Below are 19,672 nucleotides of genomic sequence, written 5' to 3' on the forward strand. Positions count from 1 at the left end.
GGGTTTTTTTTTGTTTTGTTTTTTGAGGTTTCTTCAGCTGGGCAGTAGAAAAATAGCTGTTATCCTTTAGGCTTTTTTTCATAGCTGAGCACAGTGAGAGAACATTCCTCCATCTGTTTTCCTTTTCCTCAGTCTTTAAGGGAGTGGTAGGCTTTGGCGGTCCGGTTGTTGACAAAGTCTGTCTTCTTAAACTGAGCCTTGGGAAGAAGCAGACATGTGAAAGGTGAGAAATGCTGGAGAAGGGGTGGTTCCATGTGTGTTCACAGGGTGAGGTCACTCCACCGCCTTCTTACCTTCTTGTAAGCATTGTGGAGATCCGTGTGGGCCCACAGGCCATACAGGAGGACAGAAGCAGCTTTGCTGGCCTTGTTGGGGGTGTGGCTGAAAGGAAAGATATCCCAGGATCAGTGAGGATGGGAGGGGGGGGGCTCTGATCCCACCTTCTATCAGTCTCTGATTTTTGGTTGGTATGGGGATTTGAACTCAGGACCTGGTGATTGTTCGGCTAGTTTGCTTGGCCACCTCTCCAGTCTGGTTTTTTTTTTTTTTTGCTACTTATTTTGGAGTTTGGAGTCTTGTGGACTTTTCAGCTCCAACTGACTTTGAGCAGCAATCCTCAGGATTTCAGCCTGAGCAGCAGTTTAATCACTGGATTGTGGATGTAGGTTTTGTCCCCACGGGGGCTTGCAGAGCACAGAGGCCTTTGGAGGATGGGGTGGTGGTGATGTGTTCACCCCACTCAGCACAGACCCCCCACTGCACAGCCAAGCACACACTTGTCCACTAATATGAAGAGTGAAGTCCACTGGCTTTGAAACTCATTTGAATGAGCTGCTGGTTACTTACCAGAGTAACTTGTGATATGTCAGAACAACCGGAGTTGGAGAAAGAGAAAACAATACTAAATTGTCTAGTGGTAAGGAATGGCCATAACGGAAAACAGGAATGTGGCTGACTCACTCACACTGGACTATCCTAGTCTCACTACCCAGGGAGGGGAAGGAGGGAGTGAGAGAGGAAACTGAGAGCAATATGTTAGGGCGTCATTCACAGCTCCCTGCTGTACCTGCTCCTTCTAGGCCAGTGTGTGGGTACAAGATAATAACGATGTGAATGAATTAAAGGGCATTTCATTCCCCTGTTCATAGGGCAGTGAATGCACTACCAAATGATAAAGTTTGGCTCTAGCTTGTCATTTTAGAAGAGCCTGAGCCTTGCTACTCAGGAGGCTGAGAGCTACGGATCCTTGTTTGAAGCCATCCCAGGCAGGAAAGTCCATGAGATTCTTTTTTTTTGAGGGGGGGAGTCCAGTCGTGGGGCCTGAACTCTGGGCCTGGGCACTGTCCCTCAGCTCTTCAGCTCAAGGCTAGCGCTCTACCACTTGAGCCACAGTGCCACTTCTGGCTTTTTTTTCTTTTTTTGCTTATGTGGTGCTGAGGAATCGAATGCAGGGCCTCGTGCATGCAAGGCAAGCGCTCTACCACTGAGCCACCTTCCCAGCCCCTCCATGAGATTCTTATATCTAATTGGCCACCAGAATGTGGGAAGTGGAGCTGTGGCTCAAGATGGTAGAGCACTAGCCTTGAGTGAAAAAAGCCAAGCAGAAGACTGAGACCCTGAAACCCTGAGAACAAGCTTAGTCCCATTGCATGCATGTGCACACGCGCGCGTGCATGCACGCACGCACACACACACACACAGAATGACTGATAATGTGGCTTGACTGATATAGCTCCTTCCCTTGACTGATCACCAGGGACCAAAACAGATAGCCTGGCCCAATGTTGTATCATATTTGTACCCATGCTGCCATGGTACTAAATGAAGGGACACTCACAACTGTTTGATCCACACAGGAGTGGGGGTGGGGGACAAGAAAAGAGGAGACAGGGATGGGCAGAAGGACTTACGCATCGTCTGAACTAATGGCCATAATTTTCTGCAGACCCCCAGTGTTCAGGAGGTCCCGAGCATTTTGGTAACTGTTCTGGACTATATTGTTCAATGTGTAACAGGCAGAGGCTGTAGTTTCGATGAGAATGTCAGTACTCGGGACTGTGTCAGGAATTATGGAAACCAGGTCAGGGAGCGTTTCTTTGGCTACAAAATAAAGGAGAAATTCTCGATTAGATCCCAATATATATTGGATAAAGTGTACTTCAAAAAAGATACACAGAGCCGGGCGCTGGTGGCTCACGCCTGTAATCCTAGCTACTCAGGAGGCTGAGATCTGAGGATTGCGGTTCAAAGCCAGCCCGGGCAGGAAAGACCGTGAGACTCCTATCTCCAATAAACCACTAGAAAACCGGAAGTGGCGCTGTAGCTCAAGTGGTAGAGCGCTTGCCTTGAGCTGAAGAGCTAAGGGACAGCGCCCAGGCCCAGAGTTCAAGCCCCATGACCGACAAAAAAAAAAAAAAAGATACACAGAGGCTGAGAGGTACACTGAGGATAGTGGTTCAAAGCCAGCATGGACATGAAAGTCTCTCTATCTCCAATTAACCACCAGAAATTGGGAGTGAGCTGTGTGGTTCAAAGTGTAGAGCACTAGCCTTGAGCAAAAAAGCTCAGGGACAGTGCCAAGGCCCTGAGTTCAAGCCTAGCAAGACACATACACAAAAGATACCCAGTTGTTTAATAAACACAAGGAAAAATATAATGCACGTATGTGTGTGTGTGTGTGTGTGTGTGTGTGTATGTATGTGTGTATTTCCACTTTTTGTTGGTTAACTGGAGGTAAGAATCTCATTGACTTTCCTGCCCAAGCTGGTTTCGAACCAGAATCCTCAGATCTCATCCTCCTGAGTAGCTTGGATTACAGGTATGAGCCATGACATGCAGACATTTTTAGTGACTTACCAATGTCATTCTGCAGAGAAAGATTCCGAGACAGATTCCTCAGCAGTGATACTGCAGTCTTCTTCACACTGGGATCCCCTATATACAGCATTTTCCTGATGTGCTGAAGGCCGTTTTCCTTCTGGACAACTGTCTGAGCTACCGAGACTGGCATCTGTGTGAAATACACCGTGTAAGTGTGATGCCATCTGGTTGCTGAGGAATGCTAAGTTTCCTGCAGGTTACCAGAGGTCCAAGAAGATATTTGAAGAGTTACAATGGCTCTTACCATTGTAGACACTCAGATGTGATCTGAGCTATAAGCTCTGATCCTCAAATCTCAGTCTCCTGTGAGACTCTTATATCCAATTAACCACTATAAAATGAGAAAGGAAACTGTGGCTCAAGTGGTAGGGTACTAGCCTGCTTTGAATAAAAAAAGCTCAGAGACGGTGCCCAGGCCCTAAATTCAAGTCCCAAGATTGGTGTACACACACACACACACACACACACACACACACACACACACACACACACACACACACACACACACACGAAAACAAAAACCTACCACTGAGATTGTACCAGTCTATAGATATTTTCTTTGTAAATTAATTTGTTTCTATACTAAGCCCAATTTATTCTGAAAGATACTGAACTTTTGAAGAGTGATTGACAGTTTGTCTCCAACACTGTGCAAGTTGCTGGCTGAGTTTGAGCTCCTCTACAGGCAACTTAAAATTGGTCTAGTCACCTTGGGTGGGGGGAGGAGGGAATAGGAGTTGTGTCTGAGTATTTGTGTGTGTGTGTGTGTGTGTGTTCAGGTACTAGAGCCTGAACTCAGGATCTTGTGCGTGCTCTTCTATAGATTTTCTTGCTGTGACTGGCTTTGAAGTGTGGTCCTCAGATCTCAGCCTCCTGAGTAGCTAGGATTATAGGCATGAACCACTAACACTTGACTGATGATTTAATTTTTTTTTTTTGCCAGTTGTGGGGCCTGAACTCTGGGCCTGGGCACTGTCCCTCAGCTCTTCAGCTCAAGGCTAGTGCTCTACCACTTGAGCCACAGCGCCACTTCCAGCTTTGTCTGCTTATGTGGTGCTGAGGAATCAAACCTAGGGCCTCATGCATGCAAGGCAAGCACTCTACCACTGAGCCACCTTCCTAGCCCCAATGATTTATATTCTTAATCACAATGCAAAAACAGGACAAATTCTAAGACAGGAAAAAGTTTAGTTTTTCATGTAATGATTTTATTTAAAACAGAGCAAGCTTCTGTGTACCTGTATTTATATTACAAGTAAATATGAACTGGGTGCCAGTGGCTCATGCCTGTAATCCTAGCTATTTAGGAGACTGAGATCTGATGAGTGCAGTTTAAAGTCAGCCCAGGCAGGGAAGTCTGTGAGACTCTTATCTCTAATTAATTATCAGAAAACTGAAAGTGGTGCTGTGGCTTAAAGTGGTAGAGCACTAGCCTTGAGCACACCAGATTCTGAGTTCAAGCCCTAGGACCAGAAAAAAAAAAGTAAATAGAGTTTCTAAAGAAATGAACACTACTTTTTTTTTTTTTTTTCTGTGAGAGTGCCTTTCTCTGTGGGGATAGATAGTTGAAGATTGGCTAGACAATGAACTCTTCCCCCGCCACCCCCAGTCCTGGGGCTTGAACTCAGGGCGTAGGTGCTGTCCTTGAGCTTTTGTGCTCAAGACTAGCACTCTACCAATTGAGCCACAGCTTCACTTCTGGCCTTTTAATGGTGAGTCTCATGGACTTTCTTGCCTGGACTGACTTTGAACTGTGATCCTCAAAACTCAGCCTTCTAATTAGTTAAGAGTTACAGGTGTGAGCCACCAGCACCTGGCTCATGACAATGAACTTTGGAGGAGTTAGTTTAGTCTAATCATCTTATGATCACGGCAAGGAGTTTTAACATCAGTTTGAATAACTATAGAATTCCCAAATACATCACATGACACACTGAGCTCTCCACGCTCTGGTTGAGTTTCTGGGGGGAAGCACAGAAGGCCTTTCTAGCTCTGTACTACAGTAGCCATCTATTGTTTCTGCCTGCCTACCATTGAGTCTTTCTTCTTTCACTAAGAACACTTGGATTTCTCATTAACAAGCCTTTCCTTCACCATCTCAGTCCATGAAATCCCACAGTCACTGAACCTCACCCATTCAAACCAATTCCCTCGGTTTTTGTGTTGTGTTGTGTGTGTCTGTGTGTTTATGTGTGTACGCACACACCAGTAATGGGGCTTGAACTCACTGCCTTTGCACTGTCCTTCAGCTTTTTTATTCGAGGTGGTGCTCTACCACTTGAGCCAAATCTCTGTTTCTGGCTTTTTGCTAGTTAACTGAAGAAAAGAGTCTCCCAGATTTTCTTGCCCCAGGCTGGATTTGAACTGCTATCCTCAGCTCTCAGCCTCCTGAGTAGCTAGGATTACAGGCATGAACCAGAGGTACTTGGTGCAATGTCCTTATTTATTTTTCTTTGGTGCTGGTCCTGGGACTTGATCTCAGGGCTAGGACACTGTCCCTGAGCATTTTCTTGTTAAAGTCTAATGCTCTTCCTCTACCACCTGAGGGACAGCTCCATTTCCTGTGTTCTGGTAGTTAAGAATCTCTCAGATTGTCATGCCACGGCTGGCTTCACATCGCCATCCTCAGATGTCAGCTTCCTGAGTAGCTGGGAGTACAGGCATGAGCTATCGGTGTCTGGTACAATGTCCTTATTCTAAAAAGTAGGAAATCGTTCATCATACTCACAGGGCCACTTCCTGCCGTGAGATTCTGGAGGGCTCCTAATGATGCTTCCTGTGTATAGTTGCGGACACTCTTGGCGATCAAGGACAGATACATCCGAATGACGATTGAGTGCCACAGCCACTCCACGCCCTTTGGGTTGCTCTTTTCCTCAGGCATTGGCACATCCTGGCATTGCTAATCACACACAAGGGAATTCAGAATGAATGCAGTCAATTAGCTACATTCTTGCATCTACACCAACTATAGTCTAGAAACGCTCATTGATATAGTGCAAAGTCCTTGAAATAGATTTAAAAGGCATACACGCACATACACAAATACACACACACACACACACACACACACACACACACACACACGCACGCACACGCACACTCCCAATTCCTTAACTTTTGGCCCACATTAGTTCTGCCTAACATCCCCCAATCCCAGTCTCTACAAACAAGTTAACATTTCACACTGAGAAGGACATTGAGAGAACTGAGCATGGACAGGTCTTTCTATAATGGTTTTCAGGCTGCATGGGATGAGTCACCTCCACTCTGAAGATAAGACGCACAGGCCTGTCGGCTCAGGCCTGGGAGGTCGTCCTGGATAGCATCGGGTTCTAAATTTATCCATTGCCCTTCCATGCTACTAAGACAAATGGGCAGTTCACATTCTTCAGTTCTTAGGTTGTAGGGACATAAATACATATTCTTTCCTATGTGGTTTGCTCTCAGTATTCAAGTTGTTTTTTAGAAGGCCCAAAGCCAATGCCTTGCCATTAAAACACTGTAAGGACGGTTGCCCACACTGCACTGTGTAGAGTGAACTTACTTCTGAACCCACAGCTGACTGAGCAATGCGGCTTCATGGTCAGGACAGCGAACCTGGAGTCACTCTGCCTGGGACTGAGTTCTGATTCTGCATGTACTAATCTAGGAAAATACGTTCACGTTTCTCCTTTCCCTTCTTCTTCCCCTTCCCTTATCTCTTCCCTCCTTCCCTTTCTTTTGTGTCCTGGTACTTGGGCTTCAACTCAGGATCTTGTGCTCTCACTTGGCTTTTTCACTTCAGGCTGGTGTTCTACCAACTGAGCCACACCTTCATGACTCGCTTTTTGCTGGCTAGAGATAAAGAGTCTCACAGACTTTTTCTGTAGAGGCTGGCTTTGAACTACGATCCTCAGATTTCAGCCTACTGAGTAGCTGGGATTACAGGTGTGAGCCACTGGTGCCCAAATTAAGCCATTCACCTTCCTGAATCTGTTTCCTCACAGTAAACAAAACACATCATCTCATAGGAATGATGAAAGGGCCACAGGAATTGAAAATAGTATGTAATGTACACTAAGTGCTTGGAAACACACATGCATTCTCTCTCTCTCCACCTCCTTGCAAACGACTTTCTAATATACCTCTTTAACCTTCCTGCTTCGATTGCCAAAACACCCAATACTTTTGTTGTTGTCGGTCTGGATGTTCCGGTTCTGAATAGAGATACTCTGGGAATATCTCTCCGGGAGCTCTGCCTCCAGCTGGTAGGAAAGGTTATGAAGAATGCATACGCAGTTCTCTGTGGCCTGAGGAAACAGATGGGACACTGAGCATACAGACACAGACACCCCTTCCAAATGGATGTGCGCGGACTATGAGATGCCCAGGGTAAATGAACTAGTGAGTGAAGTTGGAAAGACTAAGAGTAGATCATGAATGGTCCTAAGTATTAATGTTAAAAACTAGAGGCTAATTTTCTTTTTTAAAATTTCTTTTCCTTTTTATTTCTGTGCCTGTATTGTGGCTTGAATTCACTGCCTCTTACTCTCACTTGGTTTTTTCTTTGATCAAGGCTGTGGGACAACTTGATCCATACCTCCACTTCTGTCTTTTGTTGGTTAATGAGAGTCACATGGACTTTCCTGCCCAGGTTGCTGGGCTTCAAACCATCAGAGTGTGAGCCACCAGCACCTGGCTAGAGGTTGAATTCCATTCCTCTCCCCTTCCCTCCCCTCTCCTTCCCTCCCCCCCATCCCCTCTCTTCTTTCCCTTCCCTGCCCCTCTCCTTTCCTTCTTCTCTTTCCTTTCCTCCCTTCCTCCTCCCCTGCCTTCCCTCTCCTCCTCCCTACTTTTTTCTTTCTTTTTTTTTTGTCAGTAGTAGGGCTTGAACTCTGGACCTGGGCGCTGTCCCTGAGCTCTTCAGCTCAAGGTGAGCACTCTACCACTTGAGCCACAGTGCCATTTCTGGTTTTCTGGTGGTTAATTGGAGAAAGAGTCTCACAGACTTTCCTGCCTGGGCTTTGAACCGTGATCCTCAGTTCTGATTCTTCTGAGTAGCTAGGATTACAAGCATGAATTACAAGCATGGTGCCAGACACACTCTCTCTCCTCTCTCTTTCTCTCTCTCTCTCCTCTTCCTTCCTCCCCTCCTTTCTCTTTCTTACTCCCTCCCTCCCTTCCTTCCTGCCAGCACCTAAAGTCTGGGTGCTATCCTGAATTAGTCTTGCTCAAGGTTGGCACTCTACCACTTGAGCCACAACTCAATTTTTAGCTTTTTTGGCAGCTAATTGGAGATAAGAATCTCACAGGCTGGCTTTGAACTGTGATCCTCAGACGTGAGCCTCCTGAGTAGCTAGGATTACAGGCCTGAGCCACTGGCACCTGGCTTATAAAACTGAATTTCTTAAAAAGGGCAAGCCTTTCTAATTTATATTTTGTCTTTTGCATTACTGCCGGTTTGAACCCAGGACCTTATAGCATGCTGAGCTACACCACCTCCCTCTATTATACTTTGTAAAGAGTATGTTTAGAATGAGTTGAAATTTTATTTTCGTATTTTTTTAAAAAGCATTTATTTATTTGCTGGTCCTGGAGCTTAACTCTGGGTTTAGGTGCTTTCCCTGAGCTTTTGTGCTCAAGACTGGTGCTGTTTTACTACTTGAGCCACAGCTCCATTTCTGACTTTTTGTGGTTAATTGGAGAGAACACTTTTACAGACTTTCCTGCCAGGGCTGGCTTTGAACCACAATCCTCAGATCTCAGCCTTCTGAGTAGCTAGGATTACAGGCATGAGCCACTGGTGCCCAGCTATTTTTATTTTGTCCAAGTCCAGGACCCAAACTCAGTATCTGATGCTGTTGCTCACTGGCTGGCACTCTACCACTTGAACCACAACTCTAAACCTGAGTCCAAATTATAGTCACCTAACGTAGCAGCCACTCTATGCTAGAGTATAGAAGATATTACAATTTCTAGGGACTAAGCAGGGGTTACTGTAATAGTCTCTGTGAAAGATGCCCTAACAGAAGCAGCCATGTCAGTGCTGAGGAAGAGTTGACAAACTGAAAGGCTTCTCAGAGGTAGATTGTACGCTTGCTGTCCAGAGACTGTGGGGTGTGAGGGAAGGTAGGCGGGCAAAGATTTCCACCTTGTAGATGGCAATAATTACAGGTATTTATTTATTTAGCTAGCAGTGCTAGGCAATTACTCAACCACTAAACCCTAGATGGTGATAATTATTAAGGATTATGAGCTGGGCACCAAGGGCTCACGCTTATAATCCTAGTTACTCAGAGGCTGAGTGAGATCTGAGGACTGTGCTTTGAAGCCAGCCAGAGTAGGAAAGTCTATCAGAGTCTTATCTCAAATTAACTGCCAAAAACGCCAGAAGTGGCTCAGGTGGTAGAGCGCTAGCCTTGAGCAATTAAAAAAAGCTCAGGGACAGTGGGCAGGTCTTGAGTTCAAGCTCCAGCTCTATATAAAAAAATATATAGTAGGCTGCTAGTGGCCCAGGCCTATGCCTGTTATCCTAGATTCTTAGGAGGCTGAGATCTGAGGATCACAGTTCAAAGCCAGCCTGATAAAATAAGGATCTCAGTTTAAAGCCAACCTGGTTAAATAAATCCAAGACTCTTATTTCCATTTAGCCAGCAAAAATCTGGGAGTAGAGGTGTGACTCAAGTCACAGAGCACCAGCACACAGTTTGAGGCACAGAGTTCAAGCCCCAGGTACTGACAGGAAAAAAAAAATGCAGAAGTTGGACACCAGTGCCTCACACCTGCAATCCTTCCTGCTCAGGAGGCTGAGATCTGAAAACCATAGTTTGAAGCCACCCTGGGCAAGAAAGTCCATGGGATTTTTTTTTTTTTTTTTTTTTTTGCCAGTCATGGTGCCTGAACTCTGGGCCTGGACACTGTCCCTCAGCTCTTCAGCTCAAGGCTAGTGCTCTAGCACTTGAGCCACAGCACCACTTCCAGCTTTTTCTGCTTATGTGGTGCTGAGGAATCGAACCCAGGGCCTCATGCATGCAAGGCAAGTGCTCTACCACTGAGCTACCTTCCCAGCCCCCCATGGGATTCTTATGTTTAATTAACCATCAAAAAAGCAGGAAGTGGAGCAGTGGTTCAAGTAGTAGAGCACTAGCCTTGAGCACAAAAGCTCAGGGACAGTGCCCAGGCTATGAGTCCAAGCTCCAGGACTGGCACAGAAAAAAAAACAATACTCAGCATGTTAGAAGTCACATTAGGCAACTCAGTGGTTGAGGTGGTCAGCTCCTGAGTCACCTTATCATCTGGCTGGTAATCAGCGATGGTCCCTCGGATGTAGTGGACCAGGGAGTCAATGAGTCCATCGCATCTCCTCATTACCTTCCTCCCATCAGCGCCGGCTGAGCTCATATTTCTATCAAGACAAATGAACACATAAAAAATAAGTCTTAGAGGTGTAGCCAACATGCCTTTATTTCCCAGTATTCCTTGCCGTTTCTTCTTCTTTTGTGTAGAAATTGGTGAAGTTGGGCTGGGAAGGTGGCTCAGTGGTAGAGCGCTTGCCTTGTATGCATGAGGCCCTGGGTTCAATTCCTCAGCACCACATAAGCAAAAAGAAAAAAGCCACAAGTGGCGCTGTGGCTAGCCTTGAGCTGAAGAGCTGAGGGACAGTGCCCAGGCCCAGAGTTCAGGCCCCACAACCGGACCCCCCCCCCAAAAAAAAGAAATTGGTGAAGTTGTAAAACTGTGACAGACTTGGACCAATAAACCACAGACTGCTCAATGGCTATTACATCTGAAAATAACCACTAAATTAGTCATGCAATACATAATCATGTCCATCAACAAATCTTTGGTCTAATTTCATTCAAAGTACCAAAGTGACAGTGGTATGGCAGCTATTATTTTTCACTGCACTTTTGTGGGGTTTTTTTGGGGGGGAGACACTTCTGGAATTTGAACTCAGGGCTTTGCACTAGGTAGGCTGATTGCTCTACCAGTCGAACCACATCTTAGGGCCTTTATACTCAGATTATTTTTGAGATATTCTTGACTAGGACAGCATAGACTGTGATCTTCCTCTATGTATGGACTCTTTTCCCTGGAGGAGGGACGACAGGTGCATGCCCATTGTATGATTTGAGGACTCTTTTGCCCAGGTTGGCCTTTAATCATGATTCTCCCAAAACTGGGTGTGAGCCACTATGCCCCTGTATGGAGATGAGTGGAGGACATGAATGGGGGATATGAGTGAAGGATACGAATGGGGGATATGAGTAGTTGGACATAAGTGGGGATATCAGTGGATGGATGTGAGTGGGGGGATATAAGGCAAATGTTTTGTAGCTAAGAAATGAATGGCAACTAAGACATGACAATGTACCATAGATCAAAGTTCTAGTTTGCTCAGTGTCTTAAATTCTCAAGAACTTTAATTTTCTATGTAGCAGTTCCCTCATTTGTAAAGATGAGGATACTATTTTGAGATCTTGAAGGTTTCAAGATTGTTATCGATAAATATCAATCCAGATGCTCTAACACGGGATGATCCAACTGGGCACTGGTGGCTCACGTCTGTAATCCTAGTTTCTCAGGAGGCTGAGATCTGAGGATGTAGGTTGGAAGCCAGTCAGGGCAGCCTAATCTGAAGACTTATTTCCAATTAACTGGCAAAAAAAAAAAAGAGCCAGAAGTGGACATATGGCTCAATTGTAGAGCATCAGCTTTAAGTTAAAAAGCTAAGCAAAAGCATGAGGGCCCTGAATTCAAGCCCCAGTGTGGACACTATATATTTAGAGGGATGGCTGGGTATGGTGGCCCATGCATGTCATTCTAGCTATTGGGAAGCGGAGATCTGAGGATCACCATTTGAAGCCAGCCAGATGTGAAAGTCTGTGAGACTCTTATCTCCAATTAAGCAACCAAAACTCTGGAAGTGACGCTGTGGTTCAAGTGGTAGAGGGCTAGCCTTGCGCAAAAGAGCTGAGGGGCAGTGCCCAGGCCCCGAGTTTAAGCCCCACAACAAAACAAAAAAGAAAAGAAAATGTATTAGGCAGGATGCTTTTAAGTGTTTCCTTCCTTTCCTTCTCCTTCCCTTCTTCCTTCCTTCCTTCCTTCCCTTCTCCATCTGTTTCATTAGTACTGAGGCATGAACTCAGGGTCTCATGATCTCCTTACTTTTATGCTCAAAGCTGATGTTTTGAGCCACAGCTCCACTTCCAGTGTCTTGGTGGTTAATTAGAAATAAGAGTATCATGGACTTCTCTTGCCTAGGTTGGCTTCAAATCATGGTTTTCACATCTCAGCCTTCTGAGTAGCAAGGATTAAACAGGCATGAACCATTCATGCCCAGCGAGGTGGTATGTGTATGTGTGTTTAAAAATAATATAATTACATTAAGCAATTTCAAAAAGTATTTCTGCCCCAAATTTTGTTTTCTTTTCTCTTTTTATCAATCATGGGGCTTGAACTCTGGGCCTAGGTGCTGTCCTTGAGCTCTTCAGCTCAAGGTGAGTGCTCTACCACTTGAACCACAGCAACACTTCTGGTTTTCTGGTGGTAAGAGTCTCTCGGACTTTCCTGCCTGGGCTGGCTTTGAACTGCGATCCTTAGATCTCAGCCTCCTGTGTAGTTAGAATTACTGGTGTGAGCCACAGGGGCCTGGCCCAAATTGTGTTTTCAAAGAAATAACATGTTCCCAATATTATACCAAGGAAAAAGGAGAATGAGGGACAGCGGTGGCTGTTCCCTGAATCCTATGCATCCCATTAACAGGTTGAACTCTGTAAAGCCAGCACTAGATGACTGTTTCAACCCACATATATGGCAATTTTATGATTCAACTTAGTATAAGAGATAGGACTAACACACTGAAAACTAAAAATATACTAACAGTTTAACAGTTGTTGAGGGCTGGGATGTAGCTCAGTGGCAAAGCACTTGCCTAGCAAGTGTAATGCCCTCGTTTCTATCCCCAGTACCAAAACAACAACAACAACAAAAAAGATTAAAAACATATATAGTTAAATGGTTGTTGAACTGATACAATGAGCTTTTTTTTTTTTTTTTTTTTTTTGCTGATCTTGGGGCTTGAACCCAGGACCTGGGCACTATTCCTGAAACTCTTTTTGCTCAAGGCTAGCGCTCTACCACTTGAGCCACAGCACCATTTCTGACTTTTTCTAAGTAGTTTACTGGAGATAAGAGTCTCATGGTTTTCCTTCCTGGGCTGGCTTTGAACTGCAATTCTTAGATCTCAGCCTCCTGAGTAACTAGCGTTATAGTGTGAGCCATCAGCACCCAACTGAAAACTGTTCTGACAAATCTAAAGGTGGGCCTCACTGCCTGCTAGGCCCACAGCAGACCCTGCAGATGGGCAAGCTAGCTTGTTAACTCCAGGGTATTTACGTGGGGTCAGAATGGTCGTTCAGCTTAGCAGTGCTGCTAGTTCATGCATATTCACTGATGTCCTGGACTCTGCTATTATCCAGACCCTACTGCTGGCAATCAGATTTATCAGGGTTTCTGGCCATTGATGCCTTTGCTGACAGAAAGTGCATGAAATCCCGCTGCCCCAGCACTTACCCCTGCATAGCAAACATACTTCCCACCTTACTCAGCTACCCAGAAATATAACTGATAAGGACCGCTGATTTCATAACACTTCATCCATGAATGGAAGCAAGTAGAGAGAAGAGAATTTCTTATTTATACCACTGAAAAGAACCAGCAATCTGCATAAAGTAATATAGATGTCTTTTTTAAAAGTTTTTTTTTTTTTGAGAATTTAACATGGTCACAATCGGAATTGATCCTGAAAACTGAGAAATGCTAATTTCTTAACCATTTTCTGTAGGTCACTCAATGGAACTTTACACGGAAAATATCTCTAAAGTATAAATGAAAATATATCAGAAGTATCATCTTAGCCAGTTGCTGGTGGCTCACACCTGTAATCCTAGCTACTCTGGGGGCTGAATCGAAGGATCACAGTTTGAAGGCAGCCCAGGCAGGAAAGTCTGAGATGCTTATTTCCAGGCCTAAATTTAACTCCCAGGACCAGCCAAAATAAACAAACAGAAAGCAAACAGCCAAAAGCCAAAATCCAACCAATCAAACAACAAAAACCCCAAAGAATAAAACCCAGGTCTTCAATCTGGGGATTCAAGACTAGGGCATCTGGAGAGGAAGAAAGAAAGGAGGAGATGAATTTGGAACAGTGATAAACGTTCACTCAAAAGGCAAGAATTTAGGAGTTCTCCACCTCCACTGGGTCCAAATGGCAGGTTTGGCTCAATTCACAGTGTGTGATAGCATGGAAAGTTTGCTATCCTAGCTGGGCGCTGGTAGCTCAAGCCTGTAATCCTGAGATCTGAGGATCATGGTTCAAAGATTGTCCCAGTAGGAAAGTCCATGAGATCCTTATCTCCAATTAACCATCAGAAAACCGGAAATGGAGCTGTGCCTCACAGTGGTAGAGCACTTGAGCGAAAGAGCTCAGGGACAGCGCCCATTGGCCAACAACAAAAGAAGGAAGGAAGGAAAGGAGGGAGGGAGGGAGGGAGGAAGGAAAAGAAGGAAAAATTTGCTATCCAGTTCAATCCAGTGTTTGGTAGCTGGCACCAAGGCAGGCAGTAGAGGTGAGGAAAGCATCTGACCTCTGTATGTTTCTGATATAGTCACAGAATTTCCATATTTGGAAGCAATCTGTGACATTCTCACACATTCCTAAGTGCTACAGAGAAAAAGAAAAAGGGATGGTGGGGATGGGGAGAGGAGAGAAGACTGGGCCTTTCTAGAACTCAGGAAGAAGGCTATGTCTCTATTAAAATGTTGGCTGGTAAGGTGGCTCAGTGGTAGAGTGCTTGCCTTGCATGACTGAGGCCCTGAGTTCGATTCCTCAGCACCACATAAGCAAAAAGGAAAAAGCCGGAAGTAGCTCAAGTGGTAGAGTGCTGGCCTTGAGCTGAAGAGCTGAGGGACAGCACCCAGGCCCAGAGTTCAGGCCCTACAACTGGACCCCCCCACCCCAAAAATAAATAAATAAAATGAATGACAATGGTAACAAAAGCTTAGACTTATGTACCAAACTGAAAACTGGGAAATGTCACTGGATAAAAATATCTATGAGGGCTGGGAAGGTGGCTCAGTGGTAGAGAGCTTGCCTTGCATGCTTGAAGCCCTGGGTTCGATTCCTCAGCACCACATAAGCAGAAAAAAAAAAGCCGGAAGTGGCACTGTGGCTCAAGTGGTAGAGCGCTAGCCTTGAGCTGAAGAGCTGAGGGACAGCGCCCAGGCCTGGAGTTCAGGCCCCACGACCAGACCCCCCCCCCAAAAAAAAATCTATGATTTGATGCTGACTAAATACATTGGGCAAGTTACAAGTTCATGATCTGTAATTTGCAAAAAGAAATTCTGAAGCTAGGGTACCGTAGAATTTCCTTCAGAATCATCACTTATGACAGCCTGCTACTGAAAATCAGGATTAGTTATTTGTAGGAGGCTTTTCACTGGCCCTTCCACTCAAGGGTGTATGTGGGTGTTGTGTGCAGGCATCCTCTCACGTTCACCTGCTTTCCTGCCTGCACAGGAAGGTCCTTACAACACAGACTGGCCAACACCAGCGACCAGTGTGTGGTCAAATGGCATGGAGAAACAATGTACACCACAAAACACCTGTATGATTGATATTAAGTAATTATAATAACTATGTATATAGTTAATAATTGTAATAAAAGAACATAACACTAATTATTTAATCAATTGGTGATTGATAATTAATCTTATGCCAGACTGGGGTTGAACTCAGGGCTTTGTGTTCTTCCTTAGCTTTTTTACTCAAAATTGAGCTTTACCACTTAAGACACATCTCTGCTTTTTGCTAGTTAATTGGCGATAAGCATTGGTCTGGGCTGGTTTTGAACTGGGATCCTCCAATCTCAGCCTGCTGAGTAGCTAGAATTACAGGTGTGAGCCACTGGCGCCCAGCTTGGAATGTATCCTTTTGAGACACTTTTACCAAAGAAGTGATTTGAAGAGGCAGAATTTATTTTTAAAATAGAGCTACCATTACCCGATCATGGTGTAGTTTCTCACATATCGCGCATGTTTGTGTCATCTATCAGAGCCTGGTGGCTGTGAGACCAGTCTTAAGATCTAAGCAGCATCTTGGGAGTGTGACCACTTTAATAATGGCTTAGAAAGTTGTGGTGGCAACCACACATTCTCCAACAATTAGAGGCTTCCTAAAGCCCTGTGTTATGAGCTCTGTAGGAAGGCTCCAAGCCACACCTGCCCATCAAGTGCTAGAAAGGAAGTGATGGATTCCACTGAGACCTGAGGAGCCATTCCAGAAGACACTGGTAGATAGGGAAGCTTCCTCCTTCCTCTGGGTATTTGAGATTTGGGTCAAGGCTTTTGCTCAATTCTCAGCTGATACGTATCAAACAGTTGGGCCTTGTCTGTGACTCACCCAGAGAAATCAGGTAAAGAAAGAGGTAGCCTGAGATTGTCGGCAACAAAAGTGGAAAGCCTAGTTTGAATTAACAGAGGAATAAAGTCTCTAGGGCAAAAGAAAGGCTAGTCTGTTATTCTGCAATCAACATAAACATCAGTCAAAGTCAATGATTCAGTCTGTGAACTGAAACAATATTGGGAGGTAGACTAAAATATACAATCTTGTTACCCTAGCTATTCAGTAGGTGGAAAGGACAAGAAGGAAGGATTTTGGTTTGAGATCAGCCTGGGAAAATAGTTCCTAAGACTCAACTCTCAGGCAATAGGTAGACAGAGTAGAACATGCTTGTTATCTCAAATAAGGTGGTGGATTGAGAACAAAAGCACTGAGGTTCTAGGCCAGCTTGGAGGAAAATTAATAAATATGTAAGACATTATCTCAACAGAAAAAGGTGAGAGTGGCAGTGCATGTCTGTCATCTAAGCTACAGTGGGGGCAGCAGGAGAGGATTTAGTCCATGCTGCACAAGGCAGAAGCAAGATCCTACCTCAGAATAACCAGGGAACAAAGGCCTGGAGGTATAGTACTGGGTATTGGACCCAGGGCCTCTCACTCATGTTTGGCTTTTGCACTCAAGGCTGGCATTCTACCACTTGAGACACACCTCCACTTCCAACTTTTTGCTGCTTAAATCAATATAGGGTTTTCTTGGATGTGTCTGCTCAGACTGACTTCAAACGGTGGTTGTGATTCTCAGATCTCAGCCTCTTGAGCAGTAAGGATCCTAGGGGTGTGCCATCAGTGCCGGCTGGACACAGATTGGCAAGTGCAGACCAGTGACAGTTCTCAGTTGTCTTTTATCAACTGAACTCATTTCTTAATAATAATCATTGTTTTTAGATGTTTGACACTTGGGGTGTAGCTCAGTGTTAAAAAAAGCTGGGTTTGATCCCTAGCACCCAGAATATAATAATCTATAATATTCATTTTTGGCAGTCCTGGGGCTTGAACTCTGGGCCTGGACACTGTCCCTGAACTGCTTTTGCTCAAGGCTAGAACTCTATTGCTTGAGCCACAGCACTGCTTCTGGCCTTTTCTGTGTATGTGGTACTGAGGAATTGAACCCAGGGTTTCATGCATGCTAGGCAAGCACTCTACCACTAAGCCCCATTCCTAGCCACTCACTGGCTTTTTGTTTGGTTTTGTTTTTTAAGAAGTAGTTTTGACTATGAAGATAACCTTGAAATTTTTGGGAAAAAACTTCTGCTGTCATAAAACACAATTTATAAACTCTCACTTCCAATTTAAGCTCTTCCAGGTGACTTTCTGCAGAAGTTTTCCAGTTCCTCAAGCAATGAGTCTGGCAGCCCTGAGCCTCCACATGATCGTTCCAACTTCTTTTACATGTCTCATCAAATGCAGTCATTACCTCTCCAGGTAAGGTCTCTTCTACTAAAACCAGAATCCCTCCAGGGCAATGACAGATCTCAATCTCCTTTGAAACTGCAGAAATGTAAACAGTATTTGGCCTATGGTAGGCATTTAGTAAGCACACAATGGATAATGAAGGGGTTGGACAAGAGCAGGAATCAAGGCCTAACTGTGGTCCAGACCCACTGGACTAACTCCCGATTTCAACTTCACAAAGATAAATGGTTTATAATGGAAGGATAGGCTGTGGGGCTTAATTTCTTCAATGAAAGAGTGAGGCTGTTAGCTCAGGTTGCCTAGACATATTTGTGTTTGGCCTGAAGTGTTTTCCAAAACTCTGAATCTCATTGCTCTTGAGGCAAGCATTTTTTTCTATTCTCTAGTCACATGGAGCTGACTCTATTCCCCAAGGACTTGGACTAGCCTATTGAAATGCCCGTAGAAGGGAATTTTAATTTCTTACCTTTGAGTTTCTTCTACCTCCTGTCCTTTAAGAAAAAAGACCAGGGCAGAAGGATAAAAGAATGATTTAGAGGACTAAAGGAGAAATAATACATCTTTGGAAGAAATTCCAGACTTAAAGTAAACAGCTGAGAAAGAAATCAGGAAAAGAACTGCACTCACAACAGCTTCAAGGAAAAACAAATTTAGGCATTTTTATAATCAAACATACTAAAGACTTCTATAAATCTATCAAACATAGAAGAAAGAAATTAAAGACACTAGATGATGGTAAGATTTCCCATGTTCATGGATAGGCAGAATTACATAGTCTACATGGCCACATCAGCAAAGACAAACTCCAGACTGAAGGCAATCTCTATGAAAAACCAAATGCATTCTTCACAGGAAACAAATCCTAAAATTCCTATCAACTATGAGATGGGGGCTGGGGGCTCACATTTGTAATCCTACTCAGGAGGCTGAGAGGTGAGGATGGTGGCATGAAGCCAGGCCCCTCGACCAAAACTCCAAGATTCTTATCCCAATCATTTAGCAAAAAGTTGGAAGCAGAGGTGTGGCTCAAGCGGTAGAATGCTAGCCTTGAGATAATAAGCAAGTGTGCAAGGCTGAGTTTGAAAAAGTTAAACAAGGCCATGTTTCAGTCCTATACCAACCAACCAACACACACACACACACACACACACACACACACACACACACACACAGCCAACAACTTCACCATAAATGACTAAAGAGATAGTAAAGAAGAAAGTTCAAACAATGGGCTTGATACAACAATGACAAAAATGACTAATGAGCCGAACTCCAGTGGCTCAGCTACTCAGGAGGCTGAAATCTAAGGATTGCAGTTCAAAGCCAGCCTGGGCAGAAAGTCCATGAGACTCTTATCTCCATAAACCACCAGAAAACCAGAAGTGGCGCTATGGCTCAAGCGGTAGATTGCTTGCCTTGAGCTGCAGAGCACAGGGACAGCGCCCAAGCCCAGAGTTCAAGCCTCACAACAACAACAATAAAAAAAAAAATCAATATAATTTACAGGATTATAAACTTCTGGATTTCATCAAAACACCAAACAGTAATTCATGGGCACTGAGGAAGAAGATTAAAGGTATGGCAAGTCTATCCAATATAATAATAGCAGAAAAGTTCCCAAGCCTTGAGGAAGAGAGGGCAGCCCATGCAGAGGAGGTTTACAGAACACCAAACAGGCAAGATCAGAGGAGAAACACCTTTAGATATAGTATAGTTAAAGCACTAAATATACAGAAGAAAGAATATTGAAAGCTGCAAAGAAGACAACAAGAAAAGATATACAATGGTAAGCTCATTAGTATAATAGCAGTGTGTGTATGTTCCAGTACTGGTGCTTGAACTCAGGGCCTCATAGTCTTTTTTTTTTTTTTTGGTCGGTCATGGGCTGAACTCTAGGTCTGGGCGCTGTCCCTTAGCTCTTCAGCTCAAGGTGAGC

At 44.5% G+C, this 19,672-nt stretch overlaps 1 protein-coding gene across 2 annotated transcripts in view; it reads right to left on the reverse strand.

Moving 5' to 3' along the window:
• Positions 1-27: 27 nt before the first annotated feature.
• Positions 28-19,672, reverse strand: part of Pkp2 (plakophilin 2) — a 60,015-nt gene continuing 40,370 nt past the window's right edge. For both annotated transcript variants that reach the window (XM_070038700.1, XM_070038709.1), the window contains exons 7-13: positions 10,150-10,267; positions 7,008-7,172; positions 5,609-5,782; positions 2,857-3,010; positions 1,911-2,100; positions 294-381; positions 28-197 (exon numbers count right to left, since the gene is read on the reverse strand). In XM_070038700.1, the coding sequence (XP_069894801.1) occupies positions 129-197; positions 294-381; positions 1,911-2,100; positions 2,857-3,010; positions 5,609-5,782; positions 7,008-7,172; positions 10,150-10,267 (958 nt within the window). In that variant the 3' untranslated portion in view covers positions 28-128. The remainder of the gene's footprint in view (positions 198-293; positions 382-1,910; positions 2,101-2,856; positions 3,011-5,608; positions 5,783-7,007; positions 7,173-10,149; positions 10,268-19,672) is intronic.

Source organism: Dipodomys merriami, unplaced genomic scaffold, assembly GCF_024711535.1.
Source record: "Dipodomys merriami isolate MVZ:Mamm:240054 unplaced genomic scaffold, mDipMer1.0.p SCAF_10, whole genome shotgun sequence".
Lineage (NCBI taxonomy): Eukaryota > Metazoa > Chordata > Mammalia > Rodentia > Heteromyidae > Dipodomys > Dipodomys merriami.